The sequence below is a fragment of the Myotis myotis genome, unplaced genomic scaffold (genome assembly GCF_014108235.1).
Source record: "Myotis myotis isolate mMyoMyo1 unplaced genomic scaffold, mMyoMyo1.p scaffold_m19_p_22, whole genome shotgun sequence".
NCBI classification, from domain to species: Eukaryota; Metazoa; Chordata; class Mammalia; order Chiroptera; family Vespertilionidae; genus Myotis; species Myotis myotis.
Window position 1 is genome coordinate 1,919,712 of NW_023416327.1, and position 20,000 is coordinate 1,939,711.

Genomic DNA, 20,000 nt, shown 5'->3' on the forward strand with positions numbered 1-20,000 from the left:
GTCCCGCTAGAGGGCGGGCGGGCGGGGCGGGCTGGGCGGAGGGTGGGGGCAGCTGAGCACCGGGTCAGCCAGGGGGCCCAGGGCTCAGCGGGCCTGGAGCCCCGGCGCCGCGGGCTCTTGAGGCTCCCGGAGGCCGGCTCCAGCGTCTACGGCCACACCACCCTGAACGCGCCCGATCTCGTCTGATCTCGGAAGCTAAGCAGGGTCGGGCCTGGTTAGTACTTGGATGGGAGACCGCCTGGGAATACCGGGTGCTGTAGGCTTTTGATTGCCATTTTTTGAGCCCGCCCCATCAGCCCTTTGGCGGTGTGGGGGGAACCTCCCATCGCCCCCGCGGGGCTACTCTCAGAACTGAACCCCCACCCCCCCCCCCCCCCCCCCCCACCCTCGTTCGCCGGCAAGACTTAGGAAATGGGGTCTCGCGCCCAACCGACAGCAGCCCTGCGTTGCAGGGGCGTGTCTCTTGCGTTCTCCCGCACCCGTCGTGCAATCCCCAAGCGCTCTGTGCTCTGCGGGGGCAACAGGGGACCCACACCCGGGGGAACCCATCGAACCCCCGGTGCTGCGGACGGAGGTAGCTCCCCAACTGCTAAGGGAACCCCGCGGGCCCCACCAAAGGCCCAGGCCGCCCCTCGCTTTGTGCCATCCCTGGGGGGGGGGGGGGGGGGGGGGGCTTCGTCCTACCCGGTGGCGGTGGACACCCCCTTCCGCCTTTCAGGCAATCGCACCCCCAAAGGAAGGCGCCCTCCTGCGTCTTTTCGAGGCTCAGGAGATGGGCGGGCCAGAGACAGCTGATGGCTGTGCAAGAAGAGACCTGGTCCGGGCCGGGGCGGCTGGTGTGCGGAGTCGGGTGGCGGAGCACCAGGTCGGGGTCGGTCGGGAGCGGGGTGCGGGGTGCGGGGACAGGGCTTTTTGATGTTTCTCTTTTCCTTGCCCAAGCTCCGCCCCGTGGCCCAGGCAGGGCCGGCCCTGAGGTCCACTAGGACGCCCGCCCCCTTCCTGCCACTCTGCAGCACTCCACCTCCCCACCCCCAAACACCCACCCTGGGCCCAGGAGAGCGGCTCGGCCACTCCCCTCCTCGCCTTGGCGGTGTTGAGGGTTTGGTGGGGGGACCCCTGGGGCTACTCTTGGATCCCCCACCCCCGGCCACCACGACCTCCACCCCCAATCAGGGAAAGGGGTCTCCCGCCTGACAGAGGGCACCCCTGGATGGGAGGGAAGTGTCTGTGACGCTAGTGGAGGTGGCTCCAGCGGGTTTGGCTCAGTGGACAGAGCGCAGGCCTGTGGATGGAAGGGTCTCGGCTTGGATTGGGGTCAAGGGCGCTTACCTCCCTTGCAGGCTGGATCCCTGCCCCCTCGGGGCGCCTGCCGGAGGCAACCAATCCAGGTGTCTCCCTCACATCCATGTTTCTGTCTGCCTCTCCCGGTTTTTTCCAGTCTCCCTAAAAGTCAAGGTAGAGATATCCTGGCCGAGGATTACGAGAAATAATCAAATAATCAAATAAATAAATAAATAAATAAATAGATAGATAAATAAATAAATACATAGATAAATAAATAAATATATAAATATATAAATAAAAAAATAATGAGTAAATGCAGGTGTAACCGCTGAACACTCTCGGGGAATCTGATATGTGGCTCTCCTGGGTCCTCTTCATCCCGTGGGGACAGCGCCCTCTGTACCCACCCTCAACCCTGGGCCCACTCCGACTGCCGGTGCTCTGGTCTCTAGCTCCGGACAAGGATTAGAAGGAGTTGTACTAGTGCCACTGAGTCTCCATGACCACCTGGGTGGAGCTCTGATAAGGCAACGCCTGGTGTCCGGGCCATTGGAAAATTGCCTGGGTCTCACCACAGTAGGAAAACCCACCATGAAGTCATTTTCCCTGATCAGGTGCACAGGGTTGTCTGAATAGACTTCCAGCCATGAAGGAATAAAATGAGCCCTCAACCCCTAGGATTTCCAGAGGGTACGGGACCTTGGTCCCCAGCACTCACTTCCTCTTATGCCCCCCATGACCCGAGGTAGGCACTTGAGAGACCCAGCAAACCACCCCTCCTGCAGTTTCTTCAGCTCCAGCGCAAACACACACACACACACACACACACACACACACACGCAACGCACGCGCGCACACACACACACACACACACACACACACACACACACAGTGGCAAGGACGGATATGACGCCCTCAAGTGCCCCCAGTTGTGGCCTCCCTGGGATTGGCCAACGCTAGGCTGTCCTAAGTTACCTGAGGCTACACACCGCTCAAGGTCAGCAGGCGTCAGAAGGGAGACTAGAGCCACTGTCTGCGTGAGTGAAACAGTTTTGCTGGAAGCTTTTCCAAAGGCACACCCCAAGGACATCTGGAGACCAGTGGAGAGCATCCTGCTCTCTCCCAGGTCTCCAGTCAAGTGAGGTGATAGGGGCCTGTCTCAGGAATGTGGTGCCTGGTGACCAGAGTTCTAGCTTCTGTATTGTCCTGTCACTGAGGAAGTGACATAAAGTTTGCAGGGTTCCGTTACCTGTATGTGTTCCTTTAAGCACACTTGCCCGGAAAGCCCCCTGGGCTTTTGACTGACACCCCCAGAAATACTCCAAGTTCTCCAACTCAGCTTTCCCCTCCCCCAGCTCCCCGCTCTTGCCGCCAGGGGCCTAGCGTTCAGGAGAGCCCAGTGAGACCTGTGTTGTCTGATCGGTTTAGTGTCCTGGCAAAGCCACTGTGTCCTCCTGGGCCTTCCCAGGGACCCTGCCGACACACACGCGAGGGATGATGCAGGAAACAATCTTCGAGAGGCCCGGACCGCTGCATATGACATCAAACCTGCCACACCTGTGGGCCTTGCGACCTGCGCCGGATGCAAAAACTCAGAGAGGGCCAGATCAGTAGACGGGGTGGGATGTGGCCTGGACGGCCGCTTCCAACAGGCCTGGGCTTCAGCACTGCGGTCCTGGTAGAGGCACACCGCCCTGGGCCACCTGGCTAGGTCTCCACCTGGAAGAGGGTGAGATGGTGGAAACGAAGGGGTGACCACCCAGGCCATATCCCCTCCAGGGTCTCCCAGGACACGGCGCATCAGACCTGGGGCTGGCTGTGGGCCTACATGGTGGGCGGCCTCCACCTCCACTCCCCCTGGGCCCTGCCTAGGCACGTGCACATTTTTGGTCCCAACTACGTGTTTAGCCATTGGATTCTCCCCAACACAATGCTGCCATGGGGATGTGAAGTGGGCTCCCTAGCGGAGCCCAGATGGAGAGGGCGACCCCTGCCGGGCTCACCGGGACATCGCACCCCCACCCCCCCCCCCCCCCCCCCCCCCCACCACCACCACCCACCGACCCACCCGGGAGCGGCTCTCCCGCGTCTCACATCACCTGGAAGCTCAGAAGGTGGATGAGAGGCAGCTGGTGGCTCAGCAGGGACAGATCTCGTCCCGGCTAGAGGGCGGGCGGGCGGGGGGGGCGGGGGGGGGGGGGGGGGCAGCTGAGCACCGGGTCAGCCAGGGGGCCCAGGGCTCAGCGGGCCTGGAGCCCCGGCGGCGCCGCCGCGGGCTCTTGAGGCTCCCGGAGGCCGGCTCCAGCGTCTACGGCCACACCACCCTGAACGCGCCCGATCTCGTCTGATCTCGGAAGCTAAGCAGGGTCGGGCCTGGTTAGTACTTGGATGGGAGACCGCCTGGGAATACCGGGTGCTGTAGGCTTTTGATTGCCATTTTTTGAGCCCGCCCCATCAGCCCTTTGGCGGTGTGGGGGGAACCTCCCATCGCCCCCGCGGGGCTACTCTCAGAACTGAACCCCCACCCCCGCCCCCGCCCACCCTCGTTCGCCGTCAAGACTTAGGAAATGGGGTCTCGCGCCCAACCGACAGCAGCCCTGCGTTGCAGGGGCGTGTCTCTTGCGTTCTCCCGCACCCGTCGTGCAATCCCCAAGCGCTCTGTGCTCTGCGGGGGCAACAGGGGACCCACACCCGGGGGAACCCATCGAACCCCCGGTGCTGCGGACGGAGGTAGCTCCCCAACTGCTAAGGGAACCCCGCGGGCCCCACCAAAGGCCCAGGCCGCCCCTCGCTTTGTGCCATCCCTGGGGGGGGGGGGGGGGGGGGGCTTCGTCCTACCCGGTGGCGGTGGACACCCCCTTCCGCCTTTCAGGCAATCGCACCCCCAAAGGAAGGCGCCCTCCTGCGTCTTTTCGAGGCTCAGGAGATGGGCGGGCCAGAGACAGCTGATGGCTGTGCAAGAAGAGACCTGGTCCGGGCCGGGGCGGCTGGTGTGCGGAGTCGGGTGGCGGAGCACCAGGTCGGGGGTCGGTCGGGGAGCGGGGTGCGGGGTGCGGGGACAGGGCTTTTTGATGTTTCTCTTTTCCTTGCCCAAGCTGCGCCCCGTGGCCAAGGCAGGGCCGGCCCTGAGGTCCACTAGGACGCCCGCCCCCTTCCTGCCACTCTGCAGCACTCCACCTCCCCACCCCCAAACACCCACCCTGGGCCCAGGAGAGCGGCTCGGCCACTCCCCTCCTCGCCTTGGCGGTGTTGAGGGTTTGGTGGGGGGACCCCTGGGGCTACTCTTGGATCCCCCACCCCCGGCCACCACGACCTCCACCCCCAATCAGAGAAAGGGGTCTCCCGCCTGACAGAGGCCACCCCTGGATGGGAGGGAAGTGTCTGTGACGCTAGGGGAGGAGGCTCCAGCGGGTTTGGCTCAGTGGACAGAGCGCAGGCCTGTGGATGGAAGGGTCTCGGGTTCGATTGGGGTCAAGGGCACTTACCTCCCTTGCAGGCTGGATCCCTGCCACCTCGGGGCGCCTGCCGGAGGCAGGCACACCAATCCAGGTGTCTCCCTCACATCCATGTTTCTCTCTGCCTCTCCCGGTTTTTTCCAGTCTCCCTAAAAGTCAAGGGAGAGATATCCTGGCCGAGGATTACGAGAAATCATTAAATAAATGAATTATATATAAATGCAGGTGGAACCGCTGGACACTCTCGGGGGAATCTGATATGTGGCTCTCCGGGGTCCTCTTCATCCCGTGGGGACAGCGCCCTCTGTACCCACCCTCAACCCTGGGCCCACCCCGACTGCCGGAGCTCTGGTCTCTAGCTCCCGGACAAGGATTGGAAGGAGTTGTACTAGTGCCACTGAGTCTCCATGACCACCTGGGTGGAGCTCTGATAAGGCAACGCCTGGTGTCCGGGCCATTGGAAAATTGCCTGGGTCTCACCACAGTAGGAAAACCCACCATGAAGTCATTTTCCCGGATCAGGTGCACAGGGTTGTCTGAATAGACTTCCAGCCATGAAGGAATAAAATGAGCCCTCAACCCCTAGGATTTCCAGAGGGTACGGGACCTTGGTCCCCAGCACTCACTTCCTCTTATGCCCCCCATGACCCGAGGTAGGCACTTGAGAGACCCAGCCAACCACCCCTCCTGCAGTTTCTTCCGCTCCAGCACAAACACACACACACACACACACACACACACACACGCACGCACGCACGCACACAAACACACAAACACACGCACGCACGCACACACAGTGGCAAGGACGGATATGACGCCCTCAAGTGCCCCCAGTTGTGGCCTCCCTGGGATTGGCCAACGCTAGGCTGTCCTAAGTTACCTGAGGCTACACACCGCTCAAGGTCAGCAGGCGTCAGAAGGGAGACTAGAGCCACTGTCTGCGTGAGTGAAACAGTTTTGCTGGAAGCTTTTCCAAAGGCACACCCCAAGGACATCTGGAGACCAGTGGAGAGCATCCTGCTCTCTCCCAGGTCTCCAGTCAAGTGAGGTGATAGGGGCCTGTCTCAGGAATGTGGTGCCTGGTGACCAGAGTTCTAGCTTCTGTATTGTCCTGTCACTGAGGAAGTGACATAAAGTTTGCAGGGTTCCGTTACCTGTATGTGTTCCTTTAAGCACACTTGCCCGGAAAGCCCCCTGGGCTTTTGACTGACACCCCCAGAAATACTCCAAGTTCTCCAACTCAGCTTTCCCCTCCCCCAGCTCCCGGCTCTTGCCGCCAGGGGCCTAGCGTTCAGGAGAGCCCAGTGAGACCTGTGTTGTCTGATCGGTTTAGTGTCCTGGCAAAGCCACTGTGTCCTCCTGGGCCTTCCCAGGGACCCTGCCGACACACACGCGAGGGATGATGCAGGAAACAATCTTCGAGAGGCCCGGACCGCTGCATATGACATCAAACCTGCCACACCTGTGGGCCTTGCGACCTGCGCCGGATGCAAAAACTCAGAGAGGGCCAGATCAGTAGACGGGGTGGGATGTGGCCTGGACGGCCGCTTCCAACAGGCCTGGGCTTCAGCACTGCGGTCCTGGTAGAGGCACACCGCCCTGGGCCACCTGGCTAGGTCTCCACCTGGAAGAGGGTGAGATGGTGGAAACGAAGGGGTGACCACCCAGGCCATATCCCCTCCCAGGGTCTCCCAGGACACGGCGCATCAGACCTGGGGCTGGCTGTGGGCCTACATGGTGGGCGGCCTCCACCTCCACTCCCCCTGGGCCCTGCCTAGGCACGTGCACATTTTTGGTCCCAACTACGTGTTTAGCCATTGGATTCTCCCCAACACAATGCTGCCATGGGGATGTGAAGTGGGCTCCCTAGCGGAGCCCAGATGGAGAGGGCGACCCCTGCCGGGCTCACCGGGACATCGCACCCCCTCCCCCGCCCCCACCCCCCACCCGGGAGCGGCTCTCCCGCGTCTCACATCACCTGGAAGCTCAGAAGGTGGATGAGAGGCAGCTGGTGGCTCAGCAGGGACAGATCTCGTCCCGGCTAGAGGGCGGGCGGGCGGGCGGGCGGGCTGGGCGGAGGGTGGGGGCAGCTGAGCACCGGGTCAGCCAGGGGGCCCAGGGCTCAGCGGGCCTGGAGCCCCGGCGGCGCCCCCGCCGGCGCTTGAGGCTCCCGGAGGCCGGCTCCAGCGTCTACGGCCACACCACCCTGAACGCGCCCGATCTCGTCTGATCTCGGAAGCTAAGCAGGGTCGGGCCTGGTTAGTACTTGGATGGGAGACCGCCTGGGAATACCGGGTGCTGTAGGCTTTTGATTGCCATTTTTTGAGCCCGCCCCATCAGCCCTTTGGCGGTGTGGGGGGAACCTCCCATCGCCCCCGCGGGGCTACTCTCAGAACTGAACCCCCACCCCCGCCCCCGCCCACCCTCGTTCGCCGTCAAGACTTAGGAAATGGGGTCTCGCGCCCAACCGACAGCAGCCCTGCGTTGCAGGGGCGTGTCTCTTGCGTTCTCCCGCACCCGTCGTGCAATCCCCAAGCGCTCTGTGCTCTGCGGGGGCAACAGGGGACCCACACCCGGGGGAACCCATCGAACCCCCGGTGCTGCGGACGGAGGTAGCTCCCCAACTGCTAAGGGAACCCCGCGGGCCCCACCAAAGGCCCAGGCCGCCCCTCGCTTTGTGCCATCCCTGGGGGGGGGGGGGGGGGGGGGGCTTCGTCCTACCCGGTGGCGGTGGACACCCCCTTCCGCCTTTCAGGCAATCGCACCCCCAAAGGAAGGCGCCCTCCTGCGTCTTTTCGAGGCTCAGGAGATGGGCGGGCCAGAGACAGCTGATGGCTGTGCAAGAAGAGACCTGGTCCGGGCCGGGGCGGCTGGTGTGCGGAGTCGGGTGGCGGAGCACCAGGTCGGGGGTCGGTCGGGGAGCGGGGTGCGGGGTGCGGGGACAGGGCTTTTTGATGTTTCTCTTTTCCTTGCCCAAGCTGCGCCCCGTGGCCAAGGCAGGGCCGGCCCTGAGGTCCACTAGGACGCCCGCCCCCTTCCTGCCACTCTGCAGCACTCCACCTCCCCACCCCCAAACACCCACCCTGGGCCCAGGAGAGCGGCTCGGCCACTCCCCTCCTCGCCTTGGCGGTGTTGAGGGTTTGGTGGGGGGACCCCTGGGGCTACTCTTGGATCCCCCACCCCCGGCCACCACGACCTCCACCCCCAATCAGAGAAAGGGGTCTCCCGCCTGACAGAGGCCACCCCTGGATGGGAGGGAAGTGTCTGTGACGCTAGGGGAGGAGGCTCCAGCGGGTTTGGCTCAGTGGACAGAGCGCAGGCCTGTGGATGGAAGGGTCTCGGGTTCGATTGGGGTCAAGGGCACTTACCTCCCTTGCAGGCTGGATCCCTGCCACCTCGGGGCGCCTGCCGGAGGCAGGCACACCAATCCAGGTGTCTCCCTCACATCCATGTTTCTCTCTGCCTCTCCCGGTTTTTTCCAGTCTCCCTAAAAGTCAAGGGAGAGATATCCTGGCCGAGGATTACGAGAAATCATTAAATAAATGAATTATATATAAATGCAGGTGGAACCGCTGGACACTCTCGGGGGAATCTGATATGTGGCTCTCCGGGGTCCTCTTCATCCCGTGGGGACAGCGCCCTCTGTACCCACCCTCAACCCTGGGCCCACCCCGACTGCCGGAGCTCTGGTCTCTAGCTCCCGGACAAGGATTGGAAGGAGTTGTACTAGTGCCACTGAGTCTCCATGACCACCTGGGTGGAGCTCTGATAAGGCAACGCCTGGTGTCCGGGCCATTGGAAAATTGCCTGGGTCTCACCACAGTAGGAAAACCCACCATGAAGTCATTTTCCCGGATCAGGTGCACAGGGTTGTCTGAATAGACTTCCAGCCATGAAGGAATAAAATGAGCCCTCAACCCCTAGGATTTCCAGAGGGTACGGGACCTTGGTCCCCAGCACTCACTTCCTCTTATGCCCCCCATGACCCGAGGTAGGCACTTGAGAGACCCAGCCAACCACCCCTCCTGCAGTTTCTTCCGCTCCAGCACAAACACACACACACACACACACACACACACACACACGCAACGCACGCACGCGCACACACACACACACACACACACACACACACAGTGGCAAGGACGGATATGACGCCCTCAAGTGCCCCCAGTTGTGGCCTCCCTGGGATTGGCCAACGCTAGGCTGTCCTAAGTTACCTGAGGCTACACACCGCTCAAGGTCAGCAGGCGTCAGAAGGGAGACTAGAGCCACTGTCTGCGTGAGTGAAACAGTTTTGCTGGAAGCTTTTCCAAAGGCACACCCCAAGGACATCTGGAGACCAGTGGAGAGCATCCTGCTCTCTCCCAGGTCTCCAGTCAAGTGAGGTGATAGGGGCCTGTCTCAGGAATGTGGTGCCTGGTGACCAGAGTTCTAGCTTCTGTATTGTCCTGTCACTGAGGAAGTGACATAAAGTTTGCAGGGTTCCGTTACCTGTATGTGTTCCTTTAAGCACACTTGCCCGGAAAGCCCCCTGGGCTTTTGACTGACACCCCCAGAAATACTCCAAGTTCTCCAACTCAGCTTTCCCCTCCCCCAGCTCCCGGCTCTTGCCGCCAGGGGCCTAGCGTTCAGGAGAGCCCAGTGAGACCTGTGTTGTCTGATCGGTTTAGTGTCCTGGCAAAGCCACTGTGTCCTCCTGGGCCTTCCCAGGGACCCTGCCGACACACACGCGAGGGATGATGCAGGAAACAATCTTCGAGAGGCCCGGACCGCTGCATATGACATCAAACCTGCCACACCTGTGGGCCTTGCGACCTGCGCCGGATGCAAAAACTCAGAGAGGGCCAGATCAGTAGACGGGGTGGGATGTGGCCTGGACGGCCGCTTCCAACAGGCCTGGGCTTCAGCACTGCGGTCCTGGTAGAGGCACACCGCCCTGGGCCACCTGGCTAGGTCTCCACCTGGAAGAGGGTGAGATGGTGGAAACGAAGGGGTGACCACCCAGGCCATATCCCCTCCCAGGGTCTCCCAGGACACGGCGCATCAGACCTGGGGCTGGCTGTGGGCCTACATGGTGGGCGGCCTCCACCTCCACTCCCCCTGGGCCCTGCCTAGGCACGTGCACATTTTTGGTCCCAACTACGTGTTTAGCCATTGGATTCTCCCCAACACAATGCTGCCATGGGGATGTGAAGTGGGCTCCCTAGCGGAGCCCAGATGGAGAGGGCGACCCCTGCCGGGCTCACCGGGACATCGCACCCCCTCCCCCGCCCCCACCCCCCACCCGGGAGCGGCTCTCCCGCGTCTCACATCACCTGGAAGCTCAGAAGGTGGATGAGAGGCAGCTGGTGGCTCAGCAGGGACAGATCTCGTCCCGGCTAGAGGGCGGGCGGGCGGGCGGGCGGGCTGGGCGGAGGGTGGGGGCAGCTGAGCACCGGGTCAGCCAGGGGGCCCAGGGCTCAGCGGGCCTGGAGCCCCGGCGGCGCCGCCGCGGGCTCTTGAGGCTCCCGGAGGCCGGCTCCAGCGTCTACGGCCACACCACCCTGAACGCGCCCGATCTCGTCTGATCTCGGAAGCTAAGCAGGGTCGGGCCTGGTTAGTACTTGGATGGGAGACCGCCTGGGAATACCGGGTGCTGTAGGCTTTTGATTGCCATTTTTTGAGCCCGCCCCATCAGCCCTTTGGCGGTGTGGGGGGAACCTCCCATCGCCCCCGCGGGGCTACTCTCAGAACTGAACCCCCACCCCCGCCCCCGCCCACCCTCGTTCGCCGTCAAGACTTAGGAAATGGGGTCTCGCGCCCAACCGACAGCAGCCCTGCGTTGCAGGGGCGTGTCTCTTGCGTTCTCCCGCACCCGTCGTGCAATCCCCAAGCGCTCTGTGCTCTGCGGGGGCAACAGGGGACCCACACCCGGGGGAACCCATCGAACCCCCGGTGCTGCGGACGGAGGTAGCTCCCCAACTGCTAAGGGAACCCCGCGGGCCCCACCAAAGGCCCAGGCCGCCCCTCGCTTTGTGCCATCCCTCGGGGGGGGGGGGTGGGGGGGGGCTTCGTCCTACCCGGTGGCGGTGGACACCCCCTTCCGCCTTTCAGGCAATCGCACCCCCAAAGGAAGGCGCCCTCCTGCGTCTTTTCGAGGCTCAGGAGATGGGCGGGCCAGAGACAGCTGATGGCTGTGCAAGAAGAGACCTGGTCCGGGCCGGGGCGGCTGGTGTGCGGAGTCGGGTGGCGGAGCACCAGGTCGGGGTCGGTCGGGGAGCGGGGTGCGGGGTGCGGGGACAGGGCTTTTTGATGTTTCTCTTTTCCTTGCCCAAGCTGCGCCCCGTGGCCAAGGCAGGGCCGGCCCTGAGGTCCACTAGGACGCCCGCCCCCTTCCTGCCACTCTGCAGCACTCCACCTCCCCACCCCCAAACACCCACCCTGGGCCCAGGAGAGCGGCTCGGCCACTCCCCTCCTCGCCTTGGCGGTGTTGAGGGTTTGGTGGGGGGACCCCTGGGGCTACTCTTGGATCCCCCACCCCCCGCCCCCCCGACCTCCACCCCCAATCAGAGAAAGGGGTCTCCCGCCTGACAGAGGCCACCCCTGGATGGGAGGGAAGTGTCTGTGACGCTAGGGGAGGAGGCTCCAGCGGGTTTGGCTCAGTGGACAGAGCGCAGGCCTGTGGATGGAAGGGTCTCGGGTTCGATTGGGGTCAAGGGCACTTACCTCCCTTGCAGGCTGGATCCCTGCCACCTCGGGGCGCCTGCCGGAGGCAGGCACACCAATCCAGGTGTCTCCCTCACATCCATGTTTCTCTCTGCCTCTCCCGGTTTTTTCCAGTCTCCCTAAAAGTCAAGGGAGAGATATCCTGGCCGAGGATTACGAGAAATCATTAAATAAATGAATTATATATAAATGCAGGTGGAACCGCTGGACACTCTCGGGGGAATCTGATATGTGGCTCTCCGGGGTCCTCTTCATCCCGTGGGGACAGCGCCCTCTGTACCCACCCTCAACCCTGGGCCCACCCCGACTGCCGGAGCTCTGGTCTCTAGCTCCCGGACAAGGATTGGAAGGAGTTGTACTAGTGCCACTGAGTCTCCATGACCACCTGGGTGGAGCTCTGATAAGGCAACGCCTGGTGTCCGGGCCATTGGAAAATTGCCTGGGTCTCACCACAGTAGGAAAACCCACCATGAAGTCATTTTCCCGGATCAGGTGCACAGGGCTGTCTGAATAGACTTCCAGCCATGAAGGAATAAAATGAGCCCTCAACCCCTAGGATTTCCAGAGGGTACGGGACCTTGGTCCCCAGCACTCACTTCCTCTTATGCCCCCCATGACCCGAGGTAGGCACTTGAGAGACCCAGCCAACCACCCCTCCTGCAGTTTCTTCCGCTCCAGCACAAACACACACACACACACACGCACGCACGCACGCACGCACGCACACACAGTGGCAAGGACGGATATGACGCCCTCAAGTGCCCCCAGTTGTGGCCTCCCTGGGATTGGCCAACGCTAGGCTGTCCTAAGTTACCTGAGGCTACACACCGCTCAAGGTCAGCAGGCGTCAGAAGGGAGACTAGAGCCACTGTCTGCGTGAGTGAAACAGTTTTGCTGGAAGCTTTTCCAAAGGCACACCCCAAGGACATCTGGAGACCAGTGGAGAGCATCCTGCTCTCTCCCAGGTCTCCAGTCAAGTGAGGTGATAGGGGCCTGTCTCAGGAATGTGGTGCCTGGTGACCAGAGTTCTAGCTTCTGTATTGTCCTGTCACTGAGGAAGTGACATAAAGTTTGCAGGGTTCCGTTACCTGTATGTGTTCCTTTAAGCACACTTGCCCGGAAAGCCCCCTGGGCTTTTGACTGACACCCCCAGAAATACTCCAAGTTCTCCAACTCAGCTTTCCCCTCCCCCAGCTCCCCGCTCTTGCCGCCAGGGGCCTAGCGTTCAGGAGAGCCCAGTGAGACCTGTGTTGTCTGATCGGTTTAGTGTCCTGGCAAAGCCACTGTGTCCTCCTGGGCCTTCCCAGGGACCCTGCCGACACACACGCGAGGGATGATGCAGGAAACAATCTTCGAGAGGCCCGGACCGCTGCATATGACATCAAACCTGCCACACCTGTGGGCCTTGCGACCTGCGCCGGATGCAAAAACTCAGAGAGGGCCAGATCAGTAGACGGGGTGGGATGTGGCCTGGACGGCCGCTTCCAACAGGCCTGGGCTTCAGCACTGCGGTCCTGGTAGAGGCACACCGCCCTGGGCCACCTGGCTAGGTCTCCACCTGGAAGAGGGTGAGATGGTGGAAACGAAGGGGTGACCACCCAGGCCATATCCCCTCCCAGGGTCTCCCAGGACACGGCGCATCAGACCTGGGGCTGGCTGTGGGCCTACATGGTGGGCGGCCTCCACCTCCACTCCCCCTGGGCCCTGCCTAGGCACGTGCACATTTTTGGTCCCAACTACGTGTTTAGCCATTGGATTCTCCCCAACACAATGCTGCCATGGGGATGTGAAGTGGGCTCCCTAGCGGAGCCCAGATGGAGAGGGCGACCCCTGCCGGGCTCACCGGGACATCGCACCCCCTCCCCCGCCCCCACCCCCCACCCGGGAGCGGCTCTCCCGCGTCTCACATCACCTGGAAGCTCAGAAGGTGGATGAGAGGCAGCTGGTGGCTCAGCAGGGACAGATCTCGTCCCGGCTAGAGGGCGGGCGGGCGGGCGGGCGGGCTGGGCGGAGGGTGGGGGCAGCTGAGCACCGGGTCAGCCAGGGGGCCCAGGGCTCAGCGGGCCTGGAGCCCCGGCGGCGCCGCCGCGGGCTCTTGAGGCTCCCGGAGGCCGGCTCCAGCGTCTACGGCCACACCACCCTGAACGCGCCCGATCTCGTCTGATCTCGGAAGCTAAGCAGGGTCGGGCCTGGTTAGTACTTGGATGGGAGACCGCCTGGGAATACCGGGTGCTGTAGGCTTTTGATTGCCATTTTTTGAGCCCGCCCCATCAGCCCTTTGGCGGTGTGGGGGGAACCTCCCATCGCCCCCGCGGGGCTACTCTCAGAACTGAACCCCCACCCCCCCCCCCGCCCACCCTCGTTCGCCGTCAAGACTTAGGAAATGGGGTCTCGCGCCCAACCGACAGCAGCCCTGCGTTGCAGGGGCGTGTCTCTTGCGTTCTCCCGCACCCGTCGTGCAATCCCCAAGCGCTCTGTGCTCTGCGGGGGCAACAGGGGACCCACACCCGGGGGAACCCATCGAACCCCCGGTGCTGCGGACGGAGGTAGCTCCCCAACTGCTAAGGGAACCCCGCGGGCCCCACCAAAGGCCCAGGCCGCCCCTCGCTTTGTGCCATCCCTGGGGGGGGGGGGGGGCGGGGGGGGGGTTCGTCCTACCCGGTGGCGGTGGACACCCCCTTCCGCCTTTCAGGCAATCGCACCCCCAAAGGAAGGCGCCCTCCTGCGTCTTTTCGAGGCTCAGGAGATGGGCGGGCCAGAGACAGCTGATGGCTGTGCAAGAAGAGACCTGGTCCGGGCCGGGGCGGCTGGTGTGCGGAGTCGGGTGGCGGAGCACCAGGTCGGGGGTCGGTCGGGGCGCGGGGGGCGGGGTGCGGGGACAGGGCTTTTTGATGTTTCTCTTTTCCTTGCCCAAGCTGCGCCCCGTGGCCAAGGCAGGGCCGGCCCTGAGGTCCACTAGGACGCCCGCCCCCTTCCTGCCACTCTGCAGCACTCCACCTCCCCACCCCCAAACACCCACCCTGGGCCCAGGAGAGCGGCTCGGCCACTCCCCTCCTCGCCTTGGCGGTGTTGAGGGTTTGGTGGGGGGACCCCTGGGGCTACTCTTGGATCCCCCACCCCCGGCCACCACGACCTCCACCCCCAATCAGAGAAAGGGGTCTCCCGCCTGACAGAGGCCACCCCTGGATGGGAGGGAAGTGTCTGTGACGCTAGGGGAGGAGGCTCCAGCGGGTTTGGCTCAGTGGACAGAGCGCAGGCCTGTGGATGGAAGGGTCTCGGGTTCGATTGGGGTCAAGGGCACTTACCTCCCTTGCAGGCTGGATCCCTGCCACCTCGGGGCGCCTGCCGGAGGCAGGCACACCAATCCAGGTGTCTCCCTCACATCCATGTTTCTCTCTGCCTCTCCCGGTTTTTTCCAGTCTCCCTAAAAGTCAAGGGAGAGATATCCTGGCCGAGGATTACGAGAAATCATTAAATAAATGAATTATATATAAATGCAGGTGGAACCGCTGGACACTCTCGGGGGAATCTGATATGTGGCTCTCCGGGGTCCTCTTCATCCCGTGGGGACAGCGCCCTCTGTACCCACCCTCAACCCTGGGCCCACCCCGACTGCCGGAGCTCTGGTCTCTAGCTCCCGGACAAGGATTGGAAGGAGTTGTACTAGTGCCACTGAGTCTCCATGACCACCTGGGTGGAGCTCTGATAAGGCAACGCCTGGTGTCCGGGCCATTGGAAAATTGCCTGGGTCTCACCACAGTAGGAAAACCCACCATGAAGTCATTTTCCCGGATCAGGTGCACAGGGTTGTCTGAATAGACTTCCAGCCATGAAGGAATAAAATGAGCCCTCAACCCCTAGGATTTCCAGAGGGTACGGGACCTTGGTCCCCAGCACTCACTTCCTCTTATGCCCCCCATGACCCGAGGTAGGCACTTGAGAGACCCAGCCAACCACCCCTCCTGCAGTTTCTTCCGCTCCAGCACAAACACACACACACACGCACGCACGCACGCACGCACGCACGCACCCACAGTGGCAAGGTCGGATATGACGCCCTCAAGTGCCCCCAGTTGTGGCCTCCCTGGGATTGGCCAACGCTAGGCTGTCCTAAGTTACCTGAGGCTACACACCGCTCAAGGTCAGCAGGCGTCAGAAGGGAGACTAGAGCCACTGTCTGCGTGAGTGAAACAGTTTTGCTGGAAGCTTTTCCAAAGGCACACCCCAAGGACATCTGGAGACCAGTGGAGAGCATCCTGCTCTCTCCCAGGTCTCCAGTCAAGTGAGGTGATAGGGGCCTGTCTCAGGAATGTGGTGCCTGGTGACCAGAGTTCTAGCTTCTGTATTGTCCTGTCACTGAGGAAGTGACATAAAGTTTGCAGGGTTCCGTTACCTGTATGTGTTCCTTTAAGCACACTTGCCCGGAAAGCCCCCTGGGCTTTTGACTGACACCCCCAGAAATACTCCAAGTTCTCCAACTCAGCTTTCCCCTCCCCCAGCTCCCGGCTCTTGCCGCCAGGGGCCTAGCGTTCAGGAGAGCCCAGTGAGACCTGTGTTGTCTGATCGGTTTAGTGTCCTGGCAAAGCCACTGTGTCCTCCTGGGCCTTCCCAGGGACCCTGCCGACACACACGCGAGGGATGATGCAGGAAACAATCTTCGAGAGGCCCGGACCGCTGCATATGACATCAAACCTGCCACACCTGTGGGCCTTGTGACCTGCGCCGGATGCAAAAACTCAGAGAGGGCCAGATCAGTAGACGGGGTGGGATGTGGCCTGGACGGCCGCTTCCAACAGGCCTGGGCTTCAGCACTGCGGTCCTGGTAGAGGCACACCGCCCTGGGCCACCTGGCTAGGTCTCCACCTGGAAGAGGGTGAGATGGTGGAAACGAAGGGGTGACCACCCAGGCCATATCCCCTCCCAGGGTCTCCCAGGACACGGCGCATCAGACCTGGGGCTGGCTGTGGGCCTACATGGTGGGCGGCCTCCACCTCCACTCCCCCTGGGCCCTGCCTAGGCACGTGCACATTTTTGGTCCCAACTACGTGTTTAGCCATTGGATTCTCCCCAACACAATGCTGCCATGGGGATGTGAAGTGGGCTCCCTAGCGGAGCCCAGATGGAGAGGGCGACCCCTGCCGGGCTCACCGGGACATCGCACCCCCTCCCCCGCCCCCACCCCCCACCCGGGAGCGGCTCTCCCGCGTCTCACATCACCTGGAAGCTCAGAAGGTGGATGAGAGGCAGCTGGTGGCTCAGCAGGGACAGATCTCGTCCCGGCTAGAGGGCGGGCGGGCGGGCGGGCGGGCTGGGCGGAGGGTGGGGGCAGCTGAGCACCGGGTCAGCCAGGGGGCCCAGGGCTCAGCGGGCCTGGAGCCCCGGCGGCGCCGCCGCGGGCTCTTGAGGCTCCCGGAGGCCGGCTCCAGCGTCTACGGCCACACCACCCTGAACGCGCCCGATCTCGTCTGATCTCGGAAGCTAAGCAGGGTCGGGCCTGGTTAGTACTTGGATGGGAGACCGCCTGGGAATACCGGGTGCTGTAGGCTTTTGATTGCCATTTTTTGAGCCCGCCCCATCAGCCCTTTGGCGGTGTGGGGGGAACCTCCCATCGCCCCCGCGGGGCTACTCTCAGAACTGAACCCCCACCCCCGCCCCCGCCCACCCTCGTTCGCCGTCAAGACTTAGGAAATGGGGTCTCGCGCCCAACCGACAGCAGCCCTGCGTTGCAGGGGCGTGTCTCTTGCGTTCTCCCGCACCCGTCGTGCAATCCCCAAGCGCTCTGTGCTCTGCGGGGGCAACAGGGGACCCACACCCGGGGGAACCCATCGAACCCCCGGTGCTGCGGACGGAGGTAGCTCCCCAACTGCTAAGGGAACCCCGCGGGCCCCACCAAAGGCCCAGGCCGCCCCTCGCTTTGTGCCATCCCTGGGGGGGGGGGTGGGGGGGGGCTTCGTCCTACCCGGTGGCGGTGGACACCCCCTTCCGCCTTTCAGGCAATCGCACCCCCAAAGGAAGGCGCCCTCCTGCGTCTTTTCGAGGCTCAGGAGATGGGCGGGCCAGAGACAGCTGATGGCTGTGCAAGAAGAGACCTGGTCCGGGCCGGGGCGGCTGGTGTGCGGAGTCGGGTGGCGGAGCACCAGGTCGGGGGTCGGTCGGGGAGCGGGGTGCGGGGTGCGGGGACAGGGCTTTTTGATGTTTCTCTTTTCCTTGCCCAAGCTGCGCCCCGTGGCCAAGGCAGGGCCGGCCCTGAGGTCCACTAGGACGCCCGCCCCCTTCCTGCCACTCTGCAGCACTCCACCTCCCCACCCCCAAACACCCACCCTGGGCCCAGGAGAGCGGCTCGGCCACTCCCCTCCTCGCCTTGGCGGTGTTGAGGGTTTGGTGGGGGGACCCCTGGGGCTACTCTTGGATCCCCCACCCCCGGCCACCACGACCTCCACCCCCAATCAGAGAAAGGGGTCTCCCGCCTGACAGAGGCCACCCCTGGATGGGAGGGAAGTGTCTGTGACGCTAGGGGAGGAGGCTCCAGCGGGTTTGGCTCAGTGGACAGAGCGCAGGCCTGTGGATGGAAGGGTCTCGGGTTCGATTGGCGTCAAGGGCAGTTACTTCCCTTTTGTGCTCAATGCCTAGTGGGGGGTGTGCATGAGGCAGCCGATCCATGATTCTCTCTCCTCATTACTATGATCTATCTATATTATACATATATATATATATACACACATATATACATTTACATTTTAAAGAGGCTGTGGAAGACTTGTCAGGACACTTCACTGGAAGATACAGAAAGCCCCGTGACCAGCCACAGGCTGCCCTCGCGCTGTGGCCGCTGTCTCCTCACTGACAGAGGCACCTGGCCAGCAGCTGGGAGCTGCATGAGGATGACACTGTGGGGAGCTGGGGCGTCAGGAGGGGACGTTCGCACATTCATGTCACTTAACTGTAGCTGCTGCCAGCAGCTCTGAGGCTTTCTCAAATAGGATCCATTGAAAGAAAATAGACTGCTGTGTGTGTGTGTTATAAAAGTTAGTGCTTTTTATTTATTTTTAAAGTTTACTTCAAGGAGAAAGCGTGGAGGACAGACTTCCCAGTCTCTCCAGGGTGACCTCCCCTCCACTCCCTCCCCTGCCCTCTCTACCCTGCCCTCCCCTGCCCTGCCCCCCCTGCCCTGCCCCCCCCTGCCCTGCCCCCCTGCCCTGCTCCCCCTGGCCTGCCCCCCTGCCCTGCCCTCCCTGCCCTGGACCCCCTCCCCTGCCCCCCCTGCCCCCCCCTGCCCGGCCCCCCCCCCCCCCCCCGCCCTGCCCTCCCTGCCCTGCCCTCCCTGCCTTTCCTGCCCTGGCCTGTCCTCCTTTTCCTGCCCTCCCTGCCCTGGCCCTCCCTGCCCTGGCCTCCCTGCCCTGGCCCTCCCTGCCCTGCCCTCCCTGCCCTGGATCCCCTCCCCTGCCCCCCCTGCCCCCCCTGCCCGCCCCCCCCCCTCCCCCCCGCCCTGCCCTCCCTGCCCTGGCTCTCCCTGCCCTGCCCTCCCTGCCCTGCCCTCCCTGCCTTTCCTGCCCTGGCCTGTCCTCCTTTTCCTGCCCTCCCTGCCCTGGCCCTCCCTGCCCTGCCCTCCCTGCCCTGCCCTCCCCTGCCCTGGCCCTCCCTGCCCTGGCCCTCCCTGCCCTGGCCTCCCTGCCCTGGCCCTCCCTGCCCTGCCCTTCCTGCCCTGGCCCTCCCTGCCCTGCCCTCCCTGCCCTGCCCTTCCTGCCCTGGCCCTCCCTGCCCTGCCCTTTTTGCCCTGGCCCTCCCTGCCCTGCCCTCCCCTGCCCTGCCCTCCCCTGCCCTGGCCCTCCCTGCCCTGCCCTCCCCTGCCCTGGCCCTCCCGGGGGAGAATCCCGCAGTTCTGCTGGAACTTTCTGAGAAGGGCACACACGCTAAGCCTCTCTCCCAGCCTCCCCTCTCCCCACCGGCGGCCAGTCTCCGCTAACAGTCTCCCCGCCCGTCCTCCGGGAAAGCTCTGCCCAGGCTCCTTCTCCCGAAACAGCGAGCGCCACCGCCCTTGAGCGACCATCGTGTTTAAGGCCCCAGCGCAGCCCCGCCTGCTAGGACCTGTCAGGGGCAATGTTTAAAACTGGCAAAAAAGGAAAGAAAGACACTCACATCCCACAAAGGAACCACGTCAGTGACAAACTGCTGGGAGGCAGGGGCTGGGAGACTCCAGCGGGCAGGAGCCCTGGGGGGCTGCACGGAGGAGGGGCTGGCGGTGGGCGTGGCCAGCAGCCACCTTGGTTCCACTGAAGCCACAGAAGGGAGCAGAGGAGCCGCCTCGTGGGGAAGCACCCCCCCCCCCCCCCCCCCACGGAGGGCAGCGCAGAGATGCGGAGGAGCCAGGAGCTGAGGCTGCAGGCAATGTGGCCGCAGGCTCTGCAGGCAGAGGAGCCTGCAGCAGCGGATGGGCAGGCGAGGCCCCACTTGAAGACTGGGTCAGGCAGTATTTGCCAAGTGAAGTAAGTCAGTCAGAGAAAGATAAATACCACACGCTCTCACTCATTTGTGGATTATAATGAACAACATAAACTG

At 63.2% G+C, this 20,000-nt stretch overlaps 1 protein-coding gene and 6 non-coding genes across 7 annotated transcripts in view; 6 read left to right on the forward strand and 1 right to left on the reverse strand.

Moving 5' to 3' along the window:
* Positions 1-2,021, reverse strand: part of PRDM9 (PR/SET domain 9) — a 12,569-nt gene extending 10,548 nt beyond the window's left edge. Inside the window, 1 exon segment of the mRNA XM_036355244.1 lies at positions 2,003-2,021. Coding sequence (XP_036211137.1) covers positions 2,003-2,021 — 19 coding nt within the window.
* On the forward strand, positions 145-263 carry LOC118679154. Its single transcript, XR_004975147.1, has one exon. It is a non-coding gene; the product is annotated as a 5S ribosomal RNA (ribosomal RNA).
* Positions 2,022-3,590: 1,569 nt separating the features above from the next.
* Positions 3,591-3,709, forward strand: LOC118679158. Its single transcript, XR_004975151.1, has one exon. It is a non-coding gene; the product is annotated as a 5S ribosomal RNA (ribosomal RNA).
* Positions 3,710-6,927: 3,218 nt separating this feature from the next.
* Positions 6,928-7,046, forward strand: LOC118679159. The gene has a single exon (XR_004975152.1). It is a non-coding gene; the product is annotated as a 5S ribosomal RNA (ribosomal RNA).
* A 3,218-nt stretch (positions 7,047-10,264) lies between these two features.
* LOC118679160 lies at positions 10,265-10,383 on the forward strand. Its single transcript, XR_004975153.1, has one exon. It is a non-coding gene; the product is annotated as a 5S ribosomal RNA (ribosomal RNA).
* Positions 10,384-13,566: 3,183 nt separating this feature from the next.
* Positions 13,567-13,685, forward strand: LOC118679145. Its single transcript, XR_004975141.1, has one exon. It is a non-coding gene; the product is annotated as a 5S ribosomal RNA (ribosomal RNA).
* A 3,186-nt stretch (positions 13,686-16,871) lies between these two features.
* LOC118679146 lies at positions 16,872-16,990 on the forward strand. The gene has a single exon (XR_004975142.1). It is a non-coding gene; the product is annotated as a 5S ribosomal RNA (ribosomal RNA).
* The last annotated feature ends 3,010 nt before the right edge of the window (positions 16,991-20,000 follow it).